Consider the following 22,545-nt stretch of genomic DNA (forward strand, 5'->3'; position numbering starts at 1 on the left):
CTTTCTTTCTTTCTTTCTTTCTTTCTTTCTTTCTTTCTTTCTTTCTTTCTTTCTTTTCTTCCTGCCTTTCTTTCCTTCCTTCTTTTCCTTTTCACTTTTCTAAGTGACAAGATCCATAAGTTCTAAACTTTCAGAACATGCTGTTATGAGCATAATATGTTAAAGACTTGTGAACTAAAATGGTGGACACATTAGCCATGGTTCCATCCTCATAAATGAGTAACATACCTTCACACCTTCCACCCAAATCACATCTGCTTGTGTTGTCGCTCACCAAGAATCTATCCTTGCAATGAGGAACCGAACCGTTATTATTCTTTCAAAGACCTATTTTACTGTTTGTTTGTTTTTTGTCTTGTTTTGTTTGTTTTTTCGAGATAGGGCTTCTCTGTGTAATCTTGGCTGTCCTGGACTTGCTTTGTAGAGCAGGCTGGTCTCGAACTCACAGAGATCTGCCTGCCTCTGCCTCCCTGAGGGTTGCCATTACAGTCATGCACCACTGCGCCCGGCTGAACACTTGCTGTACTTTTAATCATGTGAGTATGTATTTGTCTCTGTGGGGCTATACAGATGTGAGTGCAAGTGTCCTCAGAGACCAGAGGTGTTGGATTCTCTGGATCAACAGCTATAGGACGCTGTGATCTGCCCACTGTGTGTGCTGGGCACTGAACTTAGATCCTATGGAAGGGCAGTTAAAGGCTCTAAACAGCGGTGCTCTCTCCCCAACTCTTAAATAGACTTACAGAAAGATAAGGAAAATGTCTACAGAAAAAAGTACACACACATATAGTGGATTATCAACGGTTAGCTTGGGCATCTTCTTATGTATTATTTACAATGCCAATAGAATCTATATACATTTATTATCTATAAAGTAAGTCATCAATGCTTAACAAGCACATCATCTTATATGTTATATAATGTCCACAGTCAGAGCCTGAAAGGATGTTGCCTGTCATAGCCACTTTAGGTAGGAGCTCAGTGCTATTGTCAAACTTTCCCTTACATGAAATTCAGTAGCTAATGATCTACTGATTGAAAATGCTATTTGAAAAACACTTCCCTGAAGAGCAGGGTTTGTAATAAACAGTATGTGTTTTACATATTTTAAATCTCACCATGCACTCACCATCATGTGTGTGCGTTCTTTCACTGCAGTAAGTCCTAAGAGAAGCCTCAAAGGGAAATTCATTTCTAAAATGACTATAATTAAGAGGTTTTTTTTGTGTAAGATCAAGTTGCAATGATGGACCCAGTAGCAGTCACAGGAGCATTAAAAACAATATATATTAAGGTTTGTTTTGTAGCCTTAAGTTATTTCCAGCTCTATTAAAAAGGGTGAAAACCTAAACACATCCGGCAATTAGAGTACAGTCAGACTGACAAGCTTCCCTAGCACAATGCGAGTCTGAAAGCTGTGCCTTGGGCATTCAGATGGGATGAGATCACCCTGTGCTCTGTATTCCAGGCTTTGTGCAACACAACAGACTTACTAGTCCTTTGAAGTCTTGAGTCAACAAGGTATCCCGGGTGAAGTGTATTGGCAATATTTGCTGACGGATGTGTTAGAAACAACAAGTTTTTAATCAGATATTAGGATTTGAAGATCTAGCCTTGTTTTGATTCCTCCATTGCTGGGTAAACCATTCAAGTTTATTGTTGTGTGAGTATGTACATATGTGCATGCAACTGTGCAGAAATGTGTGTGTACACATGTACATAATTTTCATTTTACTACTATATTGTGACATATAAAATAAACAAGCAAAAAAATTGGGAGCAATTGTAACTGTCATGATTCAGTCTGAGCACATAATGATACTATACTTTATCCATAGTGGTAAATGAGAGGTAGGCCACTTCTCTGTGCCCAGCATTTTAATTAAGAGGTTTCTCTTTATAAACAAGATATTACTTTATTAATATTAAGTTATCATTTTACAGTATTTGCCATTGAATTCTTGGGAACTTAAAAAACCCTATTCTTTCTTAAATTATGAGAAAGCGTATTTAGACTTGTTTTCCTGTACGCAAGCGTGAAGGCTGGCCTAAAGTTTATTGTTGGAAATCCTTGTTACCCATGTATCACTCAAAGATTCAACTCAGTCTGAAATGTTGACTTAAAGTACTCAATTTAAGGTCTAGGCTGAATTTTACAAGCAGGTTTTTGTTTGTTTGTTTGTTTGTTTGTTTTGTCAGGAGCACATTCTCTTTAGGAAGCCGTGTTAACTGAGCGTGGCTGTGCATGTCTGTAATCCCAGGGCTCAGGGAGCTGAAGCAGGAGTCCCCAGCCAGGCTGTGAGCTTCTATTGTTATTTTTTAACATAATGTGACCTTTGCGCATATATATGTTAGTATATATATTGAACTTTTCAATTATTTCATCATACATAAGCAATTTTTTTGTTTATTTATTTGTTTGGTTTTGGTCACATAACAAAAATTTAGTCAGAGAGCAAAAGTGATTCAGAATAATAAATAATTTTATAAAACATATCTTAACTGATTTTCATTTACTCAGAAGTGTTTTAGGAACACTTTGTATTTAATCCATGTGTTAAGAAACTCATATAAAAATATGCATACTGAGTAAAAATTACCAAAGGCTTTGACCAGGCTGAGAGTGGTAACAGAGGGGAACCCTCCAGAGCTTCCCTTGTCCGTCAGTCCACTTGTTCATTCCCTTTAACTTTAGGCTGTACCTGCAGCCTTTCTTCTCCTTGGTCAAACCCTCAGAACAACACATGGACGTTTTAGTTAGATCCATTGATTTCCTGTCATTAAGCCTTTATTTTCTTGATCAGAAGGATTTGCCAGGAAAATACTTTGCTGCTGATGTTTGCCAGAAGTTTCTTATGCAGGTCCCATTGTAAGTTGGGTCAATCCCTATTTTCAAAGCTGCTAAAAGAAGACACAGCTGTGCCTACAAGGGCAGCTCATCAGTCTGAGCTCTAAGACACATACTGTTTTTTCTCACTCTGCTTCCTTGCCAGACGCCGTATGTAAAAATGATCCTGTATGTGCAGTGGTCCTGTTTGCCTTCAGGATTTCCCACCATGGGAACTTTAACATTTGTACCTTTCTGCATTCAATATACTATTATTATTGTTATTATTTCAATTTAACAGCCTTTGTATAATTTCTTCAAACTTTCCAACCATTATACCATACATTATATTTTTTGGTCACATAACAAAAACCTAATGCATGGTAAATATATTCTACTAAAATCAGCTTAACCTTTGGATTACTGTGTCAACAATGAGGTGGAGAGCCCCTCAGTTAGTCTTAGGAAATGGCTTTGTATTAAAAAGGAACTCTTCATCTTCAGGTTGTTTTTGTACCAGCTGTGTGAGACTGAACATTCTTTTGGGGCACTTAGTTGATTCTTGATTTTCTAAATGTTTGAATTAGCAATCTTCTTGAAGTGAGTTTATAATATCAATTTGCTTATAAGACAGGAAAATATAAGCCACTGAAGCATAGCAGGGTTAGTGTCTAGTTCAAGTCTCTAGAGAACACATTTCACAGAATGTTGTATTCCTCAAAGGAAACGTCTTAGAAATACTAGACACTATCCTGTTTGCTCTTCTTTCATTCAAGACAAGGCCTTAAACCTTTGTAACACTGGGATACACTGTCTATTCTAAAGCACCAGGAGCTTAATTTTTAAAGAAATTCCTATGAGAGGCATAGTGATAAAAGATTTGAGTTAGATTCCCTGCACTCTGCCGAGGGTTTGGTTGAGTCTTAGTGTCTGCTTTGAAACACTGCTAGGTAGAGTCTTTCAGATGCCTTTTGTGGTAGACTCCTGTCATAAGTTCAAGGCACATCCCATTTGTCTTTCTAAATGAGGATTAATCACCTTCGCCTGTGTCCACTTTCTTGATTATCTTCTGTAGGTGTGTAGATTTCATTATGTTTATCATGTCTTGTAGGTCTATATAAGCGAGTATATACCAAGTTTGTCTTTCTCCTTCTGGGATACTTCACTCAGAATGATCTTTTCTAGATCCCACCACTTGCCTGCAAATTTCATGATTTCCTCCTTTTTGATTGCTGAGTAGTATTCCATTGTGTAAAAATACCACAATTTCTGTATCCATTCCTCCGTTGATGGACATCTGGGTTGTTTCCAAGTTCTGGCTATTACAAATAAAGCTGCTATGAACATGGTTGAACAAATGTCCTTGTTGTGTACTTGAGCAAATTTTGGGTATATACCTAGGAGTGGTATAGCTGGGTCTTGAGGTAACACTACTCCTAGTTGTCTGAGAAAGCGCCAGATTGACTTCCAGAGTGGTTGAACCAGTTTACATTCCCACCAGCAATGGAGGAGGGTTCCCTTTTCTCCACAACCTCTCCAGCATGTGCTATCACTTGAGTTTTTTATCTTGGCCATTCTGATGGGTGTAAGGTGAAATCTCAGGGTCGTTTTGATTTGCATTTCCCTAATGGCTAATGAGGTTGAGCATTTCTTCAAGTGTTTCTCTGCCATTCGATGTTCCTCTTTCGAGAATTCTCTGTTTAGCTCTGTTCCCCATTTTTTAATTGGATTACTTGGTTTGTTGCTTTTCTGCTTCTTTAGTTCTTTATATATACTTGATATTAGCCCTCTGTCAGATAAAGGGTTGGTGAAGATTCTTTCCCAATCTGTAGGCTGTCTATTTGTTTTGATGACAGTGTCTTTTGCTTTACAGAAGCTTTTCAGTTTCATGAGGTCCCATTTATTGATTGTTGCTCTTAGAGCCTGTGCTGTTGGTGTTCTGTTCAGGAAGTTGTCTCCTGTGCCAATGAGTTCTAGGCTGTTTCCCACTTTTTTTTCCAGCTGATTTAGAGTATCTGGTTTTATGTTGAGGTCCTTGATCCACTTGGACTTTAGTTTTGTGCAGGGTGATAAATATTGAAAGAAGGGAAGTTAGTTTGATATGGAAAGGATAGGAGCTCTACAAGGACCAAATATATCTGGGCACAGGGTCTTTTCTGAGACTGAAACTCAACCAAGGACCATCTATGGATATAACCTAGAACTTCTGCTCGGATGTGGCCTGTGGTAGCTCAGTAACCAAGTAGTTTTCCAAAGTAAGGGGGACACGGACTATTTCTAACAGGATCTCAAGGGCAGGCTGTTTGACACCTCCCCCCAGGGGAGGAGCAGTTAGGCCACAGAGGAGGACTTTGCAGCCAGCCCTGAAGATACCTGATAAAACAGGGACAGATGAAAGGGGAGGAGGTCCTCCCCTATCAGGGGACTTGGAAAGGGGCAGGGAGGAGACCAGGGAGGGAGTGTGGGGTTGGGGAGGGAATGAGGGAGCAGGATACAGCTGGGACACGGAGTTAACAAAATGTAACTAAAAAGAAAAAAAAAAAAAAAAAAAAAAAAGATTTGAGTTAGAGAAAGGGAAAACCTCATCCTAAGAATAACAGAAAACACCACGTTTATTATAGGCCAGTAAACATGTAAAAAGAAGTGCAGGTACAGATGAATGGGAGGAGACATGGCTAAGGAGGATGGTCATTTTTGTGAATGTGGACCTCATTCATGGTCCATCTTTGGTTTCTTTACCAGATAAGAGAATTAAAAATTCATAAGCTGTTCTGGAAAAGTCTGACTACATACATGTAAACCATGCAATTATATAAACATGAATCTATGAATTAAACACGTTTTATGTAATCCTTACAGTCTTATAATTGCTGGGGATTTAGCAATATACAAAGTAAACTGTATACCTTGCCTTTAAGGACTGTGCATCTGGAGAGAAGACCATGAAGCCCAGTCTGTTGAACAAGATAATTAGAGATGTCTCCATACTCAGAATCTTAAAATCTTGACTTGATGTGACAATAAAGTCTATGATAGAAACAATAAAAAAAAGATCCCATCGATCTAACTAGTTTTGCTGTCTGCTAAGATCAGGTCTGGGAATATTTTGAAGCTAATGGTAGCTCCAGAACTATTAAGGTGGTCGCTATGACTTAACCTAAAATTAATATCTATAAGTTAGGGAGAGGAAGCCAGTGTTTAGAATATGTTATCAGGTGATTGCTGAGGGAGCCAACAGTGGCTAAGTTGCATTTGCCCATTGTTTTTATTTCCTACCTGGGATTGATTTGGCTTTAAATAGTGTTCCAGTGTGGCATGAGCAAGTTTTCAGTTGACAGGGATCCAGCAAGTAGCCACTGCTCATTGGTTATTATTGGCAGTTTTATGTTAGGCCCCTTAATTTTCAGTGTCTGTATTCACAGTTAGTCACCTAATGTTAAAAGAGAAAGGACAGAGAAAGTCAGGGCAAGTGGAGAGAGGGAAGCCATGTTTACTGATGGGTAAATTTAATAAAATAGGTACATAAATTTTCCCAAATAGTTTTATGAGATAAACATAATTACTATGAGTTTCTTGGAGAATTTTGGGGAACTAGATCAGTAAATGTTTGAATTGAGTAATGGTAGAGTATTTGTTTAATATATTTGAGATTCTGGATTCAGGAAGAGAAGAGAGAAGAACAAAGGACCAATGTTAACTAAGCTATTAATAACACCCATTAGAAACTGCAGTGTGTTTTTCCAAAGAAATATGATAGGGGCTAGAGTGGCAAGTCTGAAATGTACAGTGAATGGTCTTTAGAATCTTAGCTCTCCAGCATCACACACAATTCATAATAAACAGAAACAAAACATTAAGAGGTGAGATATGAATGACTTTTTAGTATCATAAATGACATATTTTCTCAAATTAGAAATAAAGAATCATAACTTGCCTATATTAAGTAAAACTTTTGGGTATCAGTGAATAAAATGTTAACAAAGGTTGAAGAACATGTTAGTTTAAAACTAGGCCCATACTAAAATTATTTACTCCATTAAAGAAGTTTTTTGTCTGTTTGTACTTCTGTCATTCTGTCTGCCTGTCTGTATGTATGTGTGTGCCTATATGTTTTTTTTTTTTTTTTTGTGTGTGTGTGTGTGTGTGTGTGTGTGTGTGCGTTTTGTGTGCATCTGTACTCTAATGCCAATGGCACACATTTGGAAAAGAAAGAATTTATGAGAAGTCAATTTTCTCCTTCTTCTGCATGGGTTCCTGGTATCAAATTAGTTCATTAGCTCTGGTGCCAAGCTCTCTTGATAGCTAAGTAGTACTGGTGACCTATTTACTCCTTTAGTTGAATGAGTACAGACATGAATAGGCCTACGTGTTGAAATTTTTTTTCTTCTTAAATTGATTATTTTGGAATATGAGATTACTCTTTACAGATATTTTTAAACTAACAGATATGCCTAACTGCTATAAACTGCAATGTTTCCTAAAAGCAACAAACTCTTTAGGAGGCTGAAACATTAATCTTACATCAAGGAAAAGGAGTATTACTGTCTGAGCAAGCATAATAATTCCTGTTGAACACAGCTGCAGAAACAACTAAAATGTGTGCTAAGCACTGTTGCACTTAAACATTATCTCAACCATGGTCAGCGGAAACACTGCCATACATGAACAGGGAGACATTTAAGGGGCCTGCTGGTGAAACGGTGAGTCCTACTTCGGGGATGAGGAAGTTTAGAAGGAGTAGAGCTCATAAATTGTTCGTGAGTCTGATGTGGGTGTGGACAATCTAACGATGGAACTGCATTTGTGACTGTGACTTTGTGACTTAGGGAAGGGCCCTGAGCTTTTAATGCAGATTCAAGGCACCTGTGCTTAGAGGCAGTATTTGTTTAAGTCTAGGAAGGGTTTGAGATCACTAGGGATTAGGGATTATGGAAAGAGCAATTGAGGAAAGCTTGGGGAAGAGGTAGTAATATTCTTAGAAGGAACTTAATCAACAGAATGCTACAGTAAAAAAGAAATGCAAAGTAGAGGCACACAAGACAGGAAAATAAAGCCACCTAATGGTTAGCCTTTCCAATTGTTGTTTCTTAATTTGCATTTGGCAGCTTATTGATAGAAAACAATCATACAAACAGTCAGTGAGGTTGTGTTGTTCATTGCTTACTTTTTAGTTTATACTAACATTAATGCCATGTTTTGCTTCAGATTGGAGAATAATTAGCTAATGTGTACATACATATTCCAACAAGAATATATATACATATATATTCTTATATATTATATATAATATATGTATATTATATATTATGTATTATATATTATATATGTATATATATAATGTATATATATTTATATATATTCTTGTTGGAATACAGGCATAAGAAGTGAACTTCCCACTATAGTGTTATTTATTTTGAAATCGAACATTAGCATCATTATTTTTTATGACAGACCTTTTTACTTTCTTCTGAAAACATAGGTTTTGGAGGAGAACGGGCTGCTTAGGATGGAACTCAGGGCTCCCTCAACCTGGACAGTATTTAAACATTTTTATTTTATTTTATTTTTGTTGGTGTTTTGCCTGCGCATATGCCTGTGTTTCATATGCATACCCAGTGCTGATGGAGGCCAGAACAGAGTGTTGGATCCCTTGGAACTGGAGATATAGACAATTGTAACCTGTAATATGGGAAATGGGTCTTCTCCAACAGCAGCAAATGTTCTGAACGGCTGAGCCATCTTACAGACCCATGGATAGTTTTTTAAATTGGTGACTATAAAAACTTCTTAGTTTTTCTTTTCAGTTTTGTAAATTGAAAATAAATTTTTGATACATCTCCCAGGTCCTCTGAACTTCCTCATCCACCCAAATCCATACCCTTTTTGTCTGCCTCATTAGAATACAAATAGGCATCTAAAAATAGTATAAAATGATACAAAATTAAAAAAAACAGAATAATACAAAATAAACAAACTGAATAAAAGAAAGCTAAGAGAAAACACAAGACACACATATAAATGCTGTAACACAAACACAGAAATCCTGTAAACACAGAAAAACAAAACCCATAAAATATACACAAAAGACTTGTCTCTAAAACTGCCACTGAAGTACTTTTGGTTGGCTACTCTTGAGCATGGGGCCTGGCCTTAAGAGTGATTGGTATAAGAGGTGAAACTCCAGGGAAGAAAGCTAATTTTTCATATGCAACTTGTTACCAACTGGATTCAGCTTCTTTTCTTAGATTGTATTAAATTATGTATTGAAGATACATTTTCATTCCAGACAGAGTATTAAATACATTTCCAGACAGCTGATTGGGAATACGTGAAATCGTATCAATTCTACACAAAAGGTTGACCCTCCCATCTCTTCTCTTTTTTTCAAGGATTGGGAGTTTTGGTTATAGGTAGAATGCATACCCACCATGCACAAAGGTAGTGTCCCATCTCTGGAACTACAAAACCCAAATGATTCAAATGTTTCTTACTGTTCTCATCTTAATATGAGGAATTCATTGGCTTTGCATTATAGTGACAGTGTTATTTTTAGAGAAATGATTCTTTACTTCTATTTAGCCAATAAAAGTTTAAAGGGTGGCTTCTGAGGATTTACTTCAAACTCTACATGCTTTTGTGTGAAAACTATTAGAATATGTAATTAGATGTATACTTTTCTGGTATGAGCACCCATATGTTTATAAATCTCAAAACTTTCTCAAGCTCTTGGTCTAAGAATTTAAATATGGCCTTTCTTTTCTATGGACTTGGTTCAGAAGTTTGACATACTGGAGGGATTTTGAAGGATGATTTTGAGAACAGTAGCAATAATGATTTCAAGCATTCAGTAGAAGTTTGTGTTTGGGTACATAGCTGTCTCAAAGCTTCTGAACCCTGCTGCGTTCCTTTCTCTAGATCATCCTGCAGGCAAGCACTTTACAATGGTGGTGATTTTTCAGTATTTGTCCTATCACAAAGCTTAAATCACTCCTCAATACCACGATTCATGCTTCATCAGGCACAGAAAAATATAAACATCCGCCTGTCTACAATACATTTTGATTTTGGAATTTTGGAGTGATGGACTTTTAAGGACCTTACTCCAAGTCTGGCCGAGAGCATATACTTCATTTTAAAAATAAATGTGTGACTTTTGATTTCAGAATGTGATGCTTTTTATGTCTTGAAAGCTTTATAATCTAACCTGAAGAGCACAGGACTCTATTTCCAAACATTGGTTGATACAAGTGTTTCTGCAGGAACAGATTTTTCAGTCATTGTAAAGGCTATCGAGCAGGATACGTGGCATTCAGTCATTTCATATGTTCATTTCATATGTCAATTGTACTTAAGCTGAAATATAAAACACTTCACTAAAACAACTTTCAGGTATCAAAGTCCATAATCAATTCCTATGTCATCCTTTTGACCGACTGAATTTTCTTTGTCGGTGTGCTTGCAGATGGCATTTTCTTAGACACCCAGTCAATGTACACAGACTTATTGTCTGCCTCTACAAAGCGCTATGATGAGCTTTGGGTGACTCAGTGGTAAACAAAAAGAACAACAACAACAAAAAGCAAAATGCGGAGTCTTTTTGAGATTGTTGAAAAAGTCACATTCTTAAATGAAATAATTAAACACTTATTGCTCCAATACTTGTTCTTTCAACACCCTCTAAGCAAGCTCTGAAATTTGACATTTTTGAAAGAATATAAGTTCCAGAATAATCTTTACTATCAGAGGTGGAATTAATGTCGAGTGTACGGTATGAAAGGACTCTAGAATTTAGCAAATCAGTAGGGACTGGTACTAACATCTCCAGATCAGAATTTTAATATAAGCAATCACACAGAGAATGTTATGGGGTCACTTGGTTGTTACTGTTTTAACGTGATTGAGTAAAATACTATAACTATACAGATATTACCAAATTTGTTAAAACAAAGAAAAAGTTCTACTCAACATGATGAAATGAATAAGATGCAAATAAGAAAACCTACCTTCATCAGGATCTTGAATTTAATACCAATGTAATGATAAAATCATTATCCTCCCTTTCTTATATCTACTGAACACACCATGAAAGGGTGTCACCCTCTTAATTATCTCAAGTAGAATGTAAGTGCCACTGTTCCTTGTAGACATGATGTGTGTCATTATCTCTTGGAGTACTATGATATGGTGGGAAGGGAGTTGATAGCCATTTTATCAGATTGTTTTGGCTTGAAGATTAATGCTGTCTTTCATTATTAAGGTCACCATATAGTTAAGTTTTCTAGAGCCATTTTATGGTTTATATCTGTGGTCTGTGGTACTGTTGCTCTCTTATTTTTAAAAATGTACTGGTTTGGGCCCTGGAGATGTATCAGCATATAAGAGCATTTGCTGTGCAAGTATAAAGACTCAAGCTCAAATGTCCAAAACTCACATAAAAAGCTGGGTATAGTTGTACACATGCCTATTACTGAGGTAATAGGAGTTGGGGTAGAATTGGAGACTGGTTCATAGTGGTTTCAGTTTAGCACAGGGTTCCACATGAGACATTATTTCTAGAGAAGAAACCACAGCAGGATATTTGGCATTCTCCCGTGGCCTCTTCGTGCTTGCAGTGACAAGTCCATCTACATGTATACATTTGCAAGTATCACACACACATTAAAATTAAAATAGAGAAAAATAAACTTTTCATTTAGACAAAAACTGTCATGGCCATCCACGTTGGGAAACATAACTCTATTTTGATAAGAAAACTATGCTTGATATATTTAGCATTTAAGGTTATTATCCTCACTGGAAAATACTTTTGCAACTCAAAAATCATGAGACTATTAAAAATAGTGTTCTTATTAGAGAAGAGTGATGAGGTAACTCTGTAAAAATATGCTTTCATTTTAGTCATGCTATTTTAAAAGAAATTTGTGTTTTCTTTTCCTTTGATTAATTGTATAATGCTGTTTTCCCACAACATGCTCTATTAAAATCGTGTCACTGTCCATGTTCACAAGGAACATCGGGACGTATGCCCTGCTTGGGACACGAGGAGGACTGACATCCTTTCCCAGTGGGTTCAATGGGTATCCATACTGAATGTGAAAAGGAGGACCAACGATTTCATCATTCGTTTAGACTATCCTTCAGTTAGCGTCCTTGTTATCATCCAGGAGTCCCTCATTAGCTTTTGAAGGTGACAATGTCCATGGTCTTCCCATAAATCTTTGCCAACAAGCACAAACTTTTAGGTTTTGTCCCTTTGAGTTTGGTCTCAAGAATGCAGGTTTTAAACAAAACCATGTTCCTTGTTCTTTGGCTCCTCTTGTTCTGTTAAAGCTAATCAATCTAAACTCTACAAATGATGACATTTTGGGGTTATTAATTTCTCTGTGAATAATTGTGAGAGGATATGTAGATTTGAAACAAAATAGTACAAAACCAGTTTTAATCATTGGCAAAGTGGTTTTTTACTCCAAGGCCCCTTTATTGGTTGGAAGAACAGCCTACTCCTGCCTACAATGGAGACTACTTTAAATACTTAGGGGCCTGAGAATCATGTCAGAAATAACCATGTGAATCTTAAACAAATTCAGTTTCTGGGGGAAGGTGGAAGGGAAAGAATAACTTAACAGGCTTATTAAAATATTAACTAAATATTTTACACTAAACATCTGAGCAGTAATATATCTGAGTAAATATAAGTATTAGATGAGTGAATGAGCAAGTTTTGAGAGTACTGAAATGTCTAGGTTATGCAACCTACCAAATAATGTTCTTTCTTATATTTTTCTATGCCAGCCAAGACCCTCTCCTATAACAATTAGTACTAACGTCCACAAACAAAAGTTAATTTGACTGACTCATACATTTCTACAAACTGTGTTTTCCAATTATTCAATTATTTTTTTTTTCAATTCCAAAATCCCAAGTTGAAAATTCTGAACCACCTAGATTAGGATTTGAAGTCACCAAGACTCAATTTTACTATCTCCATCTACTGGCAGGGAGGAACTATACCCCAGCATCTGGACTGGCATAGAAAAGACGAGAAAGAACATTAAAAGGTAAGCCAAATGTATGTTTTTATTTCCTCAGAGTTTGTACGCATTTCTGTCACATACTCTATTGTACTTTCCAGCATTGAAGGTTGCTGTAATGAGCCATCATGGAGTCAGAGAAGTTTAGGTGATATAGTGCTCTTGGCTAGTCCTTCAAAATGAACAGATGTAGACACAAAGGCTTTCGTTCATCGTGACAGTCTTTTATATCTGAGCGCTTCTGAGTTTCTCTGTCAAAGATTGAGTACTGCCTTCCGGTCATTATATACGAGCATATAGTGTATTCTCCCTCTGTAGACTCTCTGTTATGCTACATAGAATTTTATCTGGAATTAATCATTTGAAATGTGAAGATTTGGAGAGAATGTAAGCATGTTTCTTTCTGGGGTATACATTTTTCACTCTGCTGTTTCATAGGGTCTTTTCCCAGCCTTTATTTATTAGTATTCTCCTGTGGAGAAGGAACTGGATTAAACTTCCTAGTTAATTAAACAAATCAGTCTTAGTACATATTTATATCAGTGTTTTGCATGTGTGTGCCTGTGCATTAGGGGGACGGGAGAGAGAGAGAAAAAATTAGAATAAAAATTGTTATTTTGTTACCCCATGAAACCTTTGTGGAATTGTGTTGGCTGGCTGTTACAAAGATTACGTCACTGTAATGAAACTGCACTATATAATATATACTGCTATAAAATGTAGCTGCAATAAAATAAATAGTTGATGGTTTGTGTGGTTTACAAAAAGAGATCTACACAGACCTCCATATGTATTTAAAGTGTTAAGAATAGCTGTTTTTGGCGTTATGTTGTATATAGCTTTCTTTACAAAGCTTTATCTCAACTTGAGATTGGGAGTAACAGCCATTTGTTAAGATAATTGGTACTATTACAGTTAATGCTACTAAATTAAGTGTGGGTCAAAGATTTTCCTATCCCCTCTCTTTTTGTCTATACTCCTTCAGATTTGCTCACCACATCTGTTCACTGTCTTCTGGAAGGGTTCCATTTCTTTAAAGCGATACATTTAAATTTATAAAGAATAAGAATGGATCATCTTTTCAACTTTGGAATTAGACTGCAAAGACAAGAATTTCAAGGAAGTGCTCTGTTCAAACAAGTCTGCTTGTTTCCTGGGAGGTCATGAATGCAGCTGGTCCATTTGTTGGCTGAGAGATTAGCCTAACATACACAGTAATAATATCACTAAGAGTGATCTCACATCTTCCAGCAGAATCTAACATTGTCAACCAGGCAGAAATAGCCACAAAGTCTTCCTGAGATTAGAAGATACAGGTTTTTCAATAATGATCAAAGGATGAGTGATAACCAGAGCATCAGAGTAAAATGCCCTTCACAGATGGACATTCTGGTGGACTGGGTAAAATCAGATTTAGTTGCTCTTTGGGATGCAATTCTTTTTTTTTTTTTTTTGTGGACTCCAGTCCTTTCCTCGTTATTTTAGGACTCCTATGTTTTAATCTTTGACTATATTTAAAAATATATTGCTGCAAAGATATCTGTTGCCGAAGAAACTGACAATGGCTAGTTCTACAATGAAGGAAACTTCTGTATTTACATATATTCACTTTTCTCTCATAGACTTTTAAGTGGTAAAATATTATAAGCTGTGATAAAATAGCTCAGTGTAATTGGGTACTTTACTGTCATTAAAATATACATCTCTAAAGAAATATAGCTTAAATACCCAATTTTCCACCAAATTATATACATTTTATTATCCTTATATGGTCCTAGTTTCTCTTGAAATCATCACATTTATAGTTTTGTGTTGTTTTGCGTTTCCTCTTCAGTTAAAGGCAGACAAGACTTGTTGCAGTAAAGTGGGTGTAGAGGCAGTGCTGTCCGACTGCAGAATATTAAGGTGTTCCTGAGCACATTTTGTGTAAACTCAGCTTTGAAGGGCAGTTACTTCCCAGTGTAACTTTATTTCCTTTTCCTGGAATCATTATGTAGGATTACTGGTGGACTGAAAGCAAATGTCACTGTTGTTCAGTTATCAATGTACTTTACCATCTCAAATCCTGCTTATAGAATACTTTATTATTTATTTCCAAAATGTAAAACCTGTAAGGTCAACAAACTTGTATGTAAGTGGCTAAATCTGCTTTAATTTGGTCTTCAGTTAAGGTTCATAAGAAAGCTAAATGCCAAGTGATTGATGAGCCGGCAGTAGGGCCTTTTATAATGCATAGCTTAACCTAAGAAAACTTTGAATATTTATAACTGCATGAACTAATTCATTAACTTTCATTTTCCATGAATATGTTTTGAATGATGATTATTTTGTTGTTTTCATTGATAAATTCTGAGCACCCTTCCATCAAAAGACCGGTAGCTTATCCAGACAGCGTGAAACAGTGAGTGTGCTGCAGGAAGGTGGTATCTGCGGTGGGTTTTGATGGCTGAACATTAGTCATGTTGCCTAGGACAATACTAAGTTAGACCTGCTAATTACCATGTTAAGGGGACGGGGCTCTTGCTTAGTTTCTTAGTCTCAAGATTGCTGGATAGATCTTTTGGTTGTTTACATTGTGTAGAGGGAACAAAAGAGAATCAGCTAGAATAAGTCCAAGGACCTTAACTGGGCATATCTTAAATCATTATATTAATTTTTCATACGCTAAATATAGTGTATGCCTCTTCTTTCACTCTGTTACAAGGCACTTTTTTCCTCACTTGTAAATTGTGATAGATAGCACCAGTCTTGTTGATTATCTTTGTCCTATTCTGCTATGGTGATGAAGACACAGGAAATTTTTGTAAAACAATAGTTAAAATAACAACAACAACAAAACAGTAAAGTCAGTCACTGAGTTCATGTTAGAGACAACCCCTGCTCCCCTTAGTAGGGAGCCCATTTGGAGACTGAGCTGCCACGGGCTACCTCTGTGCAGGGGTCCATGTCATCTCCATGCATGGTCCATGGTTTAATATCATTCTCAGGAAAGACCCCTAGGCCCAGATTTTCTGGTTCTGATGTTCTCCTTGTGAAGCTCCTGTCTCCACAGAGGAAGACAAGGCAGCTAGTCCTGATGAGACCTGATAGGCTAGGGTCAGATGGAAGGGGAGGAGGTCTTCCACAATCTGTGGATTGGGGAAGGAGTATGGGAGGAGATGAGGGAGGGAGGGAGGGATTGGGAGTGAACAAGGGTGGGGCCACAACTGGGATACAAAGTAAATCAATTGTAATAAATAAAAAATTGTATTTAAAAAAAAGTAAAGCAAAAGGTAAAACCCAGGTTTTCTGTCTTGTGTATTATCTTATTCATTTATTTTTACTCAGAATGTAAGACATCAAAAATGCTTGTGGGTATATTTTATATAGACAGAATTAATAGAAGATATTTGTTTTGCTGTGACGTTCAAGTTTGCCTTTTCTCTGAAGAATCAATTAAAGAGAGGGTGACAACACTTTGATTTTTCTAGAAAAACTCTTGTTCTTAGACTTAATGAATACATATACAAACATCCATGTTGTATGTCATAGGATTCCCACTATTACTAAAATGAAATTTGTTAATTAGCCATGTAAACAAACTATCACTATGAAGATAAGGAAGGATGATAGTAGGGCAAAATAATAGATAAATAAACACACTGTCAAAAAGACAGGCAATGGAGACTAGTGAGTACATGAGCTTGCTAAATAAGGATTAGCTAGAGATGATCTGTTTCATAAAAAAATGTTTTTGAACATTTAAAAATAACATGTACTTGGAAGCAAGCACATTGCACATCCCACCGGCCATGAAGTCTTCCAGGCTGTGAAGGCTGCCAGCCTCTGGGCGGTGACACTTGCTGACAAGTGCCTTCATTCTGCCAGACAGACACGGAACGTGCTAGAGTTCATAGACAGAGCCAGATTCTATTTACCACACTTTAGTTCCTACAGTTCTTTTTTGCTAATATCAGGGTAAAATGTTAAATTATCAGACCTGGCATGGCAGCAGAGTCTTGGAATCCAAACTCTCAGGAGTATGTTTGGGACAAAAGGACAGGAATCTTCTCAGGAGTTATAAATTTTTAATAAACCATTTAAGTGATATTTTTTATCAATAATGCTTGTTGAAATATATTTTCGTTGATTTTATGATTTTCCTGCTCTGCTAGTCTCTGTAAACCATAGTATATGTGTCTTTAAAAGAATCAATAATGTGTAATGCATAGCAGATAAGGAATTTCTTTGATTTGAATATTAAACCAGTTTAATGTCTGAAGAACTGAGTTGCTTCAGCATCTGTGTAGCTGGCAGTTTTACGGTGCTTACACTGTTAATCTCCACTCTTTCCTTTTTTTCCTGTTTTTTGACTCATTTTAGTTTTGGGCCTTTTTGTTTGTTTGTTTGTTTTATTGATGTTTGAGACAAGGTTTCTCTGCATAGCACTGACTGTCCTGGAACTTGCTCTTTAGACCATGCTGGCCTCAAACCATGAGAACTACCTGCCTCTGCCTCCCAAGTGCTGGAATTAAAGATGTGTGCCACCACCACCTGGCCTCATTTTAGTTTTTAATGCTGTTCCTTTAAGAGCATTTGGGCCAGATAATATGACATGGTTATAATTATTCTTGAAAACAACACTGCTTTTATGTTTTTCCTTTTGTCTAAGATATGCAAGATTTGTTATTTCCTACACGTTGCAAGATTTTATGTTAGTAGCTGAGTCATTTAACTACAAGCATGTGTTTTATTGGTATTTGGGGTGTGTTGGTCACTGGTTATGAACAAAGCAAATGTTTATTAAACTAGGCACATACTCTGTACAGGGCTGTGTACTTACTTGCTTTATGTGTACATTCCTAGCAAAGTTGTACTTTTGGAATGATGGCTGTACAAACCACATAACTGTAGTATGGTCTTAATTTGGTAAAATGTAATGCCTGCTGTTGTGCCCACCCTTTCTTCCCTTTTTTCTTTTTTTGATTATGGACCTGGTTGCTTGAGATTTACACAAAACATTGATTATCACCTGCACATCACACACGTTTGGTGGCATAGCTCATTCACCTCACATTATGAAGTAAAATTTGGAAGCTGCAATTTAAACTTAAGTGAAAATTTACGATTTCTATTACCACGATCAGAAGCTAGTTTTTTTGTCTTCAAATAATGTTTGATGAAATCATGAATTTTAAAGGTGAAAAAAAATGTAAACAGAAAGCTAAAATATGTACTTTAGTCATGAACTTTTGACTGTGTATATGGAAATAGAATTCTAATATTTCAGTAGTGAACAGTTTTGGTCTAGATCAGCGGTTCTCCCTTCCTAATGCTCTTCATACAGCTCTGTGTGTTATGGTGATAAGGGGTATCCTTACATGGAGAAGAAATGGGACATTGACTTGTTTAACTTAAAAGTCCTACGTTCCATGCAAAATTCACTGTGGGTAGTGTAAGGATGAAACATGTTGCTCTTTCACCTTGATAATATTCCCTTTTATCACCTTTATTTCTTTGAAAATTCATTTTTCTTAAATTTTGTTTTATCAGCTTAGTTTTAGTAACATAAGCTTTAAAGACAACTTTTATGCAATTCCTGTAACACCTGTTGAAAATTGGGGGCAAAAAGAAATCTCTGCAATTCAAGCTGTTTTGTGTACAAAAGAATGCTTGTTAGTTTTCTAACAGTGCACAGAAAACTGACGTAAATTTAGTAGCATAGAGATGTCGGTGTTAATTCTCACTTCTTTGTTTGGCTAGTGCAAGCCCTGAGCAACAGTGTTTGCTCAGGTTCTCATCAGACCTAGCCCACTCTACTAAGTCTGTATTTGATTCTGTGGGCAGTGGAAAGGCGTTTGCTTTCAATACCTTCCAGTTACAAAATAAGGTTATGGTAAAATTACTAAAACTAAGTTTTGGCTTAAACTTATGGTAAAATAACCAAAACTCAGTTTTGGGTTAAATTTATGATAACTAAAATGAAGCTTGATTCCAAAGTTAGTTTTAAAATTCAAAATGTATAGTAAAATAACTAAAACAACTCAATGAGTTTGTTATAATTCTATTATTTCCATCACTGTTATTTTTATTTTTTGGAGACAGGATTCCGTGTAACCCATGCTATCCCGCCACTCCCTATGGAGCTGGGAAGAACTCCTGATCATCCAGTGTCCATTTTCCAAGTGTTGGGATTATAGGTTTGAGGCATCAAACCCAACAATATAATTACATTGTAAAAAGTACAAATAATAATTCCTATCCTAAATAATAAAACTAACTAGAAATAACCAAAATCAAAACTAAAATAAAAATAATAAATAATAAATAAAAACCAAACCAAACTAAGGTACTGAGAAGTGCTGCAAGGATGGTTATATTTTGCTGTCTTTACAAAAACACAAATTCTCTTGTAACAAAAACCAAGGCCCTTGCTCTCATTTTACTTTGGAAAAGTGGTTCTCAACTTTCTTCATGCTGCGACCATATAAATACAGTTTTTCATGTTGTGGTGACCCAGACCGTAAAATTATTTTCAGTCCTACTTTGTAACCTTAATTTTGATACTGTTAGGATTGTAATGTAAATATCTGATGTGCAGTTTACCTGAAATGTAACCCCAAAGAGGTCACAACCCACAGGCTGAGAACCACAGTTTTGGATGGTCATGTAAGACTTGGGGACATTTAGCAATTCCAGCTCTGAGAAATTCTAAGCTTATGTGGGACACAGCTTGATAGCAACTTGAGTGATAAGTTCTTATTGATATTATTGTGTTGGCTCAGTGTCTAAGGCACCAGGAATTAGAGCAGACAGAAAGCTCTCCATGTTCATGTTGTTGTCTGCTGTTGCTCCATCAGATGTGAGAGGTGCTGATGTCCTCTTCCTAGAGTGTTCCCTTCAGCTTATTTAGTCTCACATTTCTTTTCTCCAAGTAGTTCATATTTTCTCATAAACAAAATTAGTGCAAACTGATATAAATTCACTCTAGCGAGCCATGCAATCATTGTATGATTTAGGAAATGAATTGCTTTTTGAATTTTTTAAATGTAATTATATTGTTGGGCTTAATGCATCAAACCTATAATCCCAACACTTGTAAAATGGACACTGGATGATCAGGAGTTCTTCCCCAGCTCCATATTGAGTGTTGGGATAGCATGGCTACATGAGATCTTGTCTCAAAAAAAAAAAATTACAATGTTAGAAAACTATAGAATTGTATCAAACTCTTATTAGAGTCCAAAATGTTTTTAATTTATACTTCAATAACTAGATTTACTTACTTATTTATTTATTTTTGCTTTTTTGAGGCAGAGTTTCTCTGTGTGGCCTTGGCTGTCCTGGACTCACTTTGTAGACCAGGCTGGACTCAAACTCACAGAGATCTACCTGCCTTTGCCTCCCCGAATGCTGGGCATTATTGTGCCAGACTACAGTAACTAGATATAAAAAGTCTGATTTCCTATTTTCCTTACAGTAGAAAATACATAGCTTAAATTTTTTGATACATTTTGGAAAAAAATGCTTGATTTATATTACAGAAGGCATGCTTGACTTCAACACCTGAAATGAAATGTGAATAATAAAAGTAGCTGGTGTTTTTGAAGCCTGTGGTTTTGGAAACATCTGCTCTAACTGTTTCTCTGTCCCTGTGCCCTTGCTTTAGGAGTGCAAGACCCCCGGCATGAGCGAGTTGTCACGATATCTGCTAACGGGAGCATCCACAGCCCGAAGTTTCCTCACACTTACCCGAGGAATACAGTGCTGGTGTGGAGACTAGTTGCAGCAGATGAAAATGTGCGGATCCAGCTGACATTTGATGAGAGATTTGGGCTGGAAGACCCAGAAGATGATATATGCAAGTAAGTGACATAGTGGGAGTCCAGCAGAGTGTCTGTAACACTGCTCTTTTCAGGTTGCTTCAGCAATATGATTTCAAATGGAATCGTTGTTTTGTTTATGGCTCATCTCTTTACAAACATTCAAATTTTGTTTCACCTAATGTCTTCTTAAAAATTAGAACGCTCATACATGCACATACGCAGTGATCACTTTCTATCTTCCTATACACAGTTCTGGAATACTTTTTCTAAAGTGTGTCTGGGTACAACTGCTTATAATAGGAAATAGAGAGTAAAAGCTAGGTAAAGATTGTTTCTATACCACACAGTCTGAATCCCCATTAGTATTAATCTTATGTTTGAGCTTCCTCAAAGCCAAAGCTGTGAGATAGCAAACGTATTTGAAGAGAGCGGGAATGATGGCTCAGGGGCCAGCCTTGCCATGCCAGCGTGGCTTCAGATCTCTAGCACCCGTGGAGCTCCTGTATAATCTCAGGCTGTAGTGGACAGAGACTGAACGTTGGAACTCTCTAGCCAGTGTATGTATCCGCCAGGTCCAATCAAAGTGAGCCTGTCTCAAAATATTACAGTCGAGAAGCAACTGTGCAAGAGACACTGTATCAACTTTTAGCCTTCACAGACATGCACATACATGTATACCCACAAGTCACACATACATGTACCATGCACACACACACACATGCACAAACAAAAGCTGTATCTGAAGGTTTAAATTATTTAAATGACACACTGATACCTAACTATATGCATGCAGAATAAAGAGGCCCAAGTCTCATTAGGAGGAAAGCATACAGTCTGGAGGTCAGAATTTGATATTCAGGAGAAGAATGCAGAATAGGGATGCATCATGGTCCCAGCAGCATTCAAGACCCAGTCAGCTGGAATATTTTACCCACACAGAAGATCTACTATAGCTTAGACCAAAGGTACACTCTCAATCCCTTGTGGATATGCTTGTGAAGGTTCGGTGGTCTTAAGAATTGTTCAGTCTCCTTGGGGATTCTCTAGTAGGAGGAGCAAGGGCAGTCACCAACATGAACTTGGTTGGCTGCTCTTTTATCAGGTGGCTTCATGAGGCCACAGAGAAAGAGCATCCAGCCAGTCCCAATGAGATCTGATAGGCAAGGGTCAGACAGTAGGGAAGGAAGTCCTCCTCTATCAATGGACTAGGGGAGTGACATAAGGAGAGAAGAGGGAGGGAGGGTGCAACCAGGAGGTGATGAGGGAGAGGGCTACAGCTGGGATACAAAGTGAATGAATTGTAATTAATAATAATAATAATTATTATTATTATTAATAATAATAATAATGGAAAAAAGAATTTTCATTTCAGTGCCATTTGTGCATTATGCAAATATGTTACTTGATGGTCTTTGCTGGATTCCTTGTGTCTTCTTTGATGTGCAAGTTAAAAGAGAAGTTTCTAACTGTCACACGTAACAAATGCATATTTCAGTACACATGAAATATCTTTAGCTGTAGCATCTGCATCCTTTCTACACATTTGTTCTACCTGTTTCTCTTTCTGAGTCTAGGGCACTCAGACAGATAGAGGAGCTGTCCCAAGCTGGCTGGAATTCAGCCCTGCAGTCTAGAGAGTATCGTGGATGTGAGCAGAGAGAACAGGTGCCTGGAAGCTGATGCAAACTCTGTACATCAGCACAACTTAAAACTCATGTTTCTGGGTTCCCATTTACATATTTTTGTTGTGAATAAGAATTCCAAATCTTGTGAAACACGCAAAGAGTCTGGGGTTTACCCCAGTGACTTGAGAAGCCCTAATTTAGGTCAGTAGAGGGAGGCCTGAGGGACACCCATATCATGATGGACATATAGAAGAGGG

General features: G+C 36.9%; 1 protein-coding gene across 1 annotated transcript in view; it reads left to right on the forward strand.

Moving 5' to 3' along the window:
• The window catches only part of Pdgfc (platelet derived growth factor C), a 160,019-nt gene that overhangs the window by 73,049 nt on the left and 64,425 nt on the right, over positions 1 to 22,545 (forward strand). The window contains exon 2 of the mRNA XM_055596690.1: positions 20,507 to 20,702. Within this exon, the coding sequence (XP_055452665.1) occupies positions 20,507 to 20,702 (196 nt within the window). The remainder of the gene's footprint in view (positions 1 to 20,506; positions 20,703 to 22,545) is intronic.

The sequence above is a fragment of the Psammomys obesus genome, unplaced genomic scaffold (assembly GCF_907164565.1).
Source record: "Psammomys obesus unplaced genomic scaffold, mPsaObe1.curated_primary_1811, whole genome shotgun sequence".
NCBI classification, from domain to species: domain Eukaryota; kingdom Metazoa; phylum Chordata; class Mammalia; order Rodentia; family Muridae; genus Psammomys; species Psammomys obesus.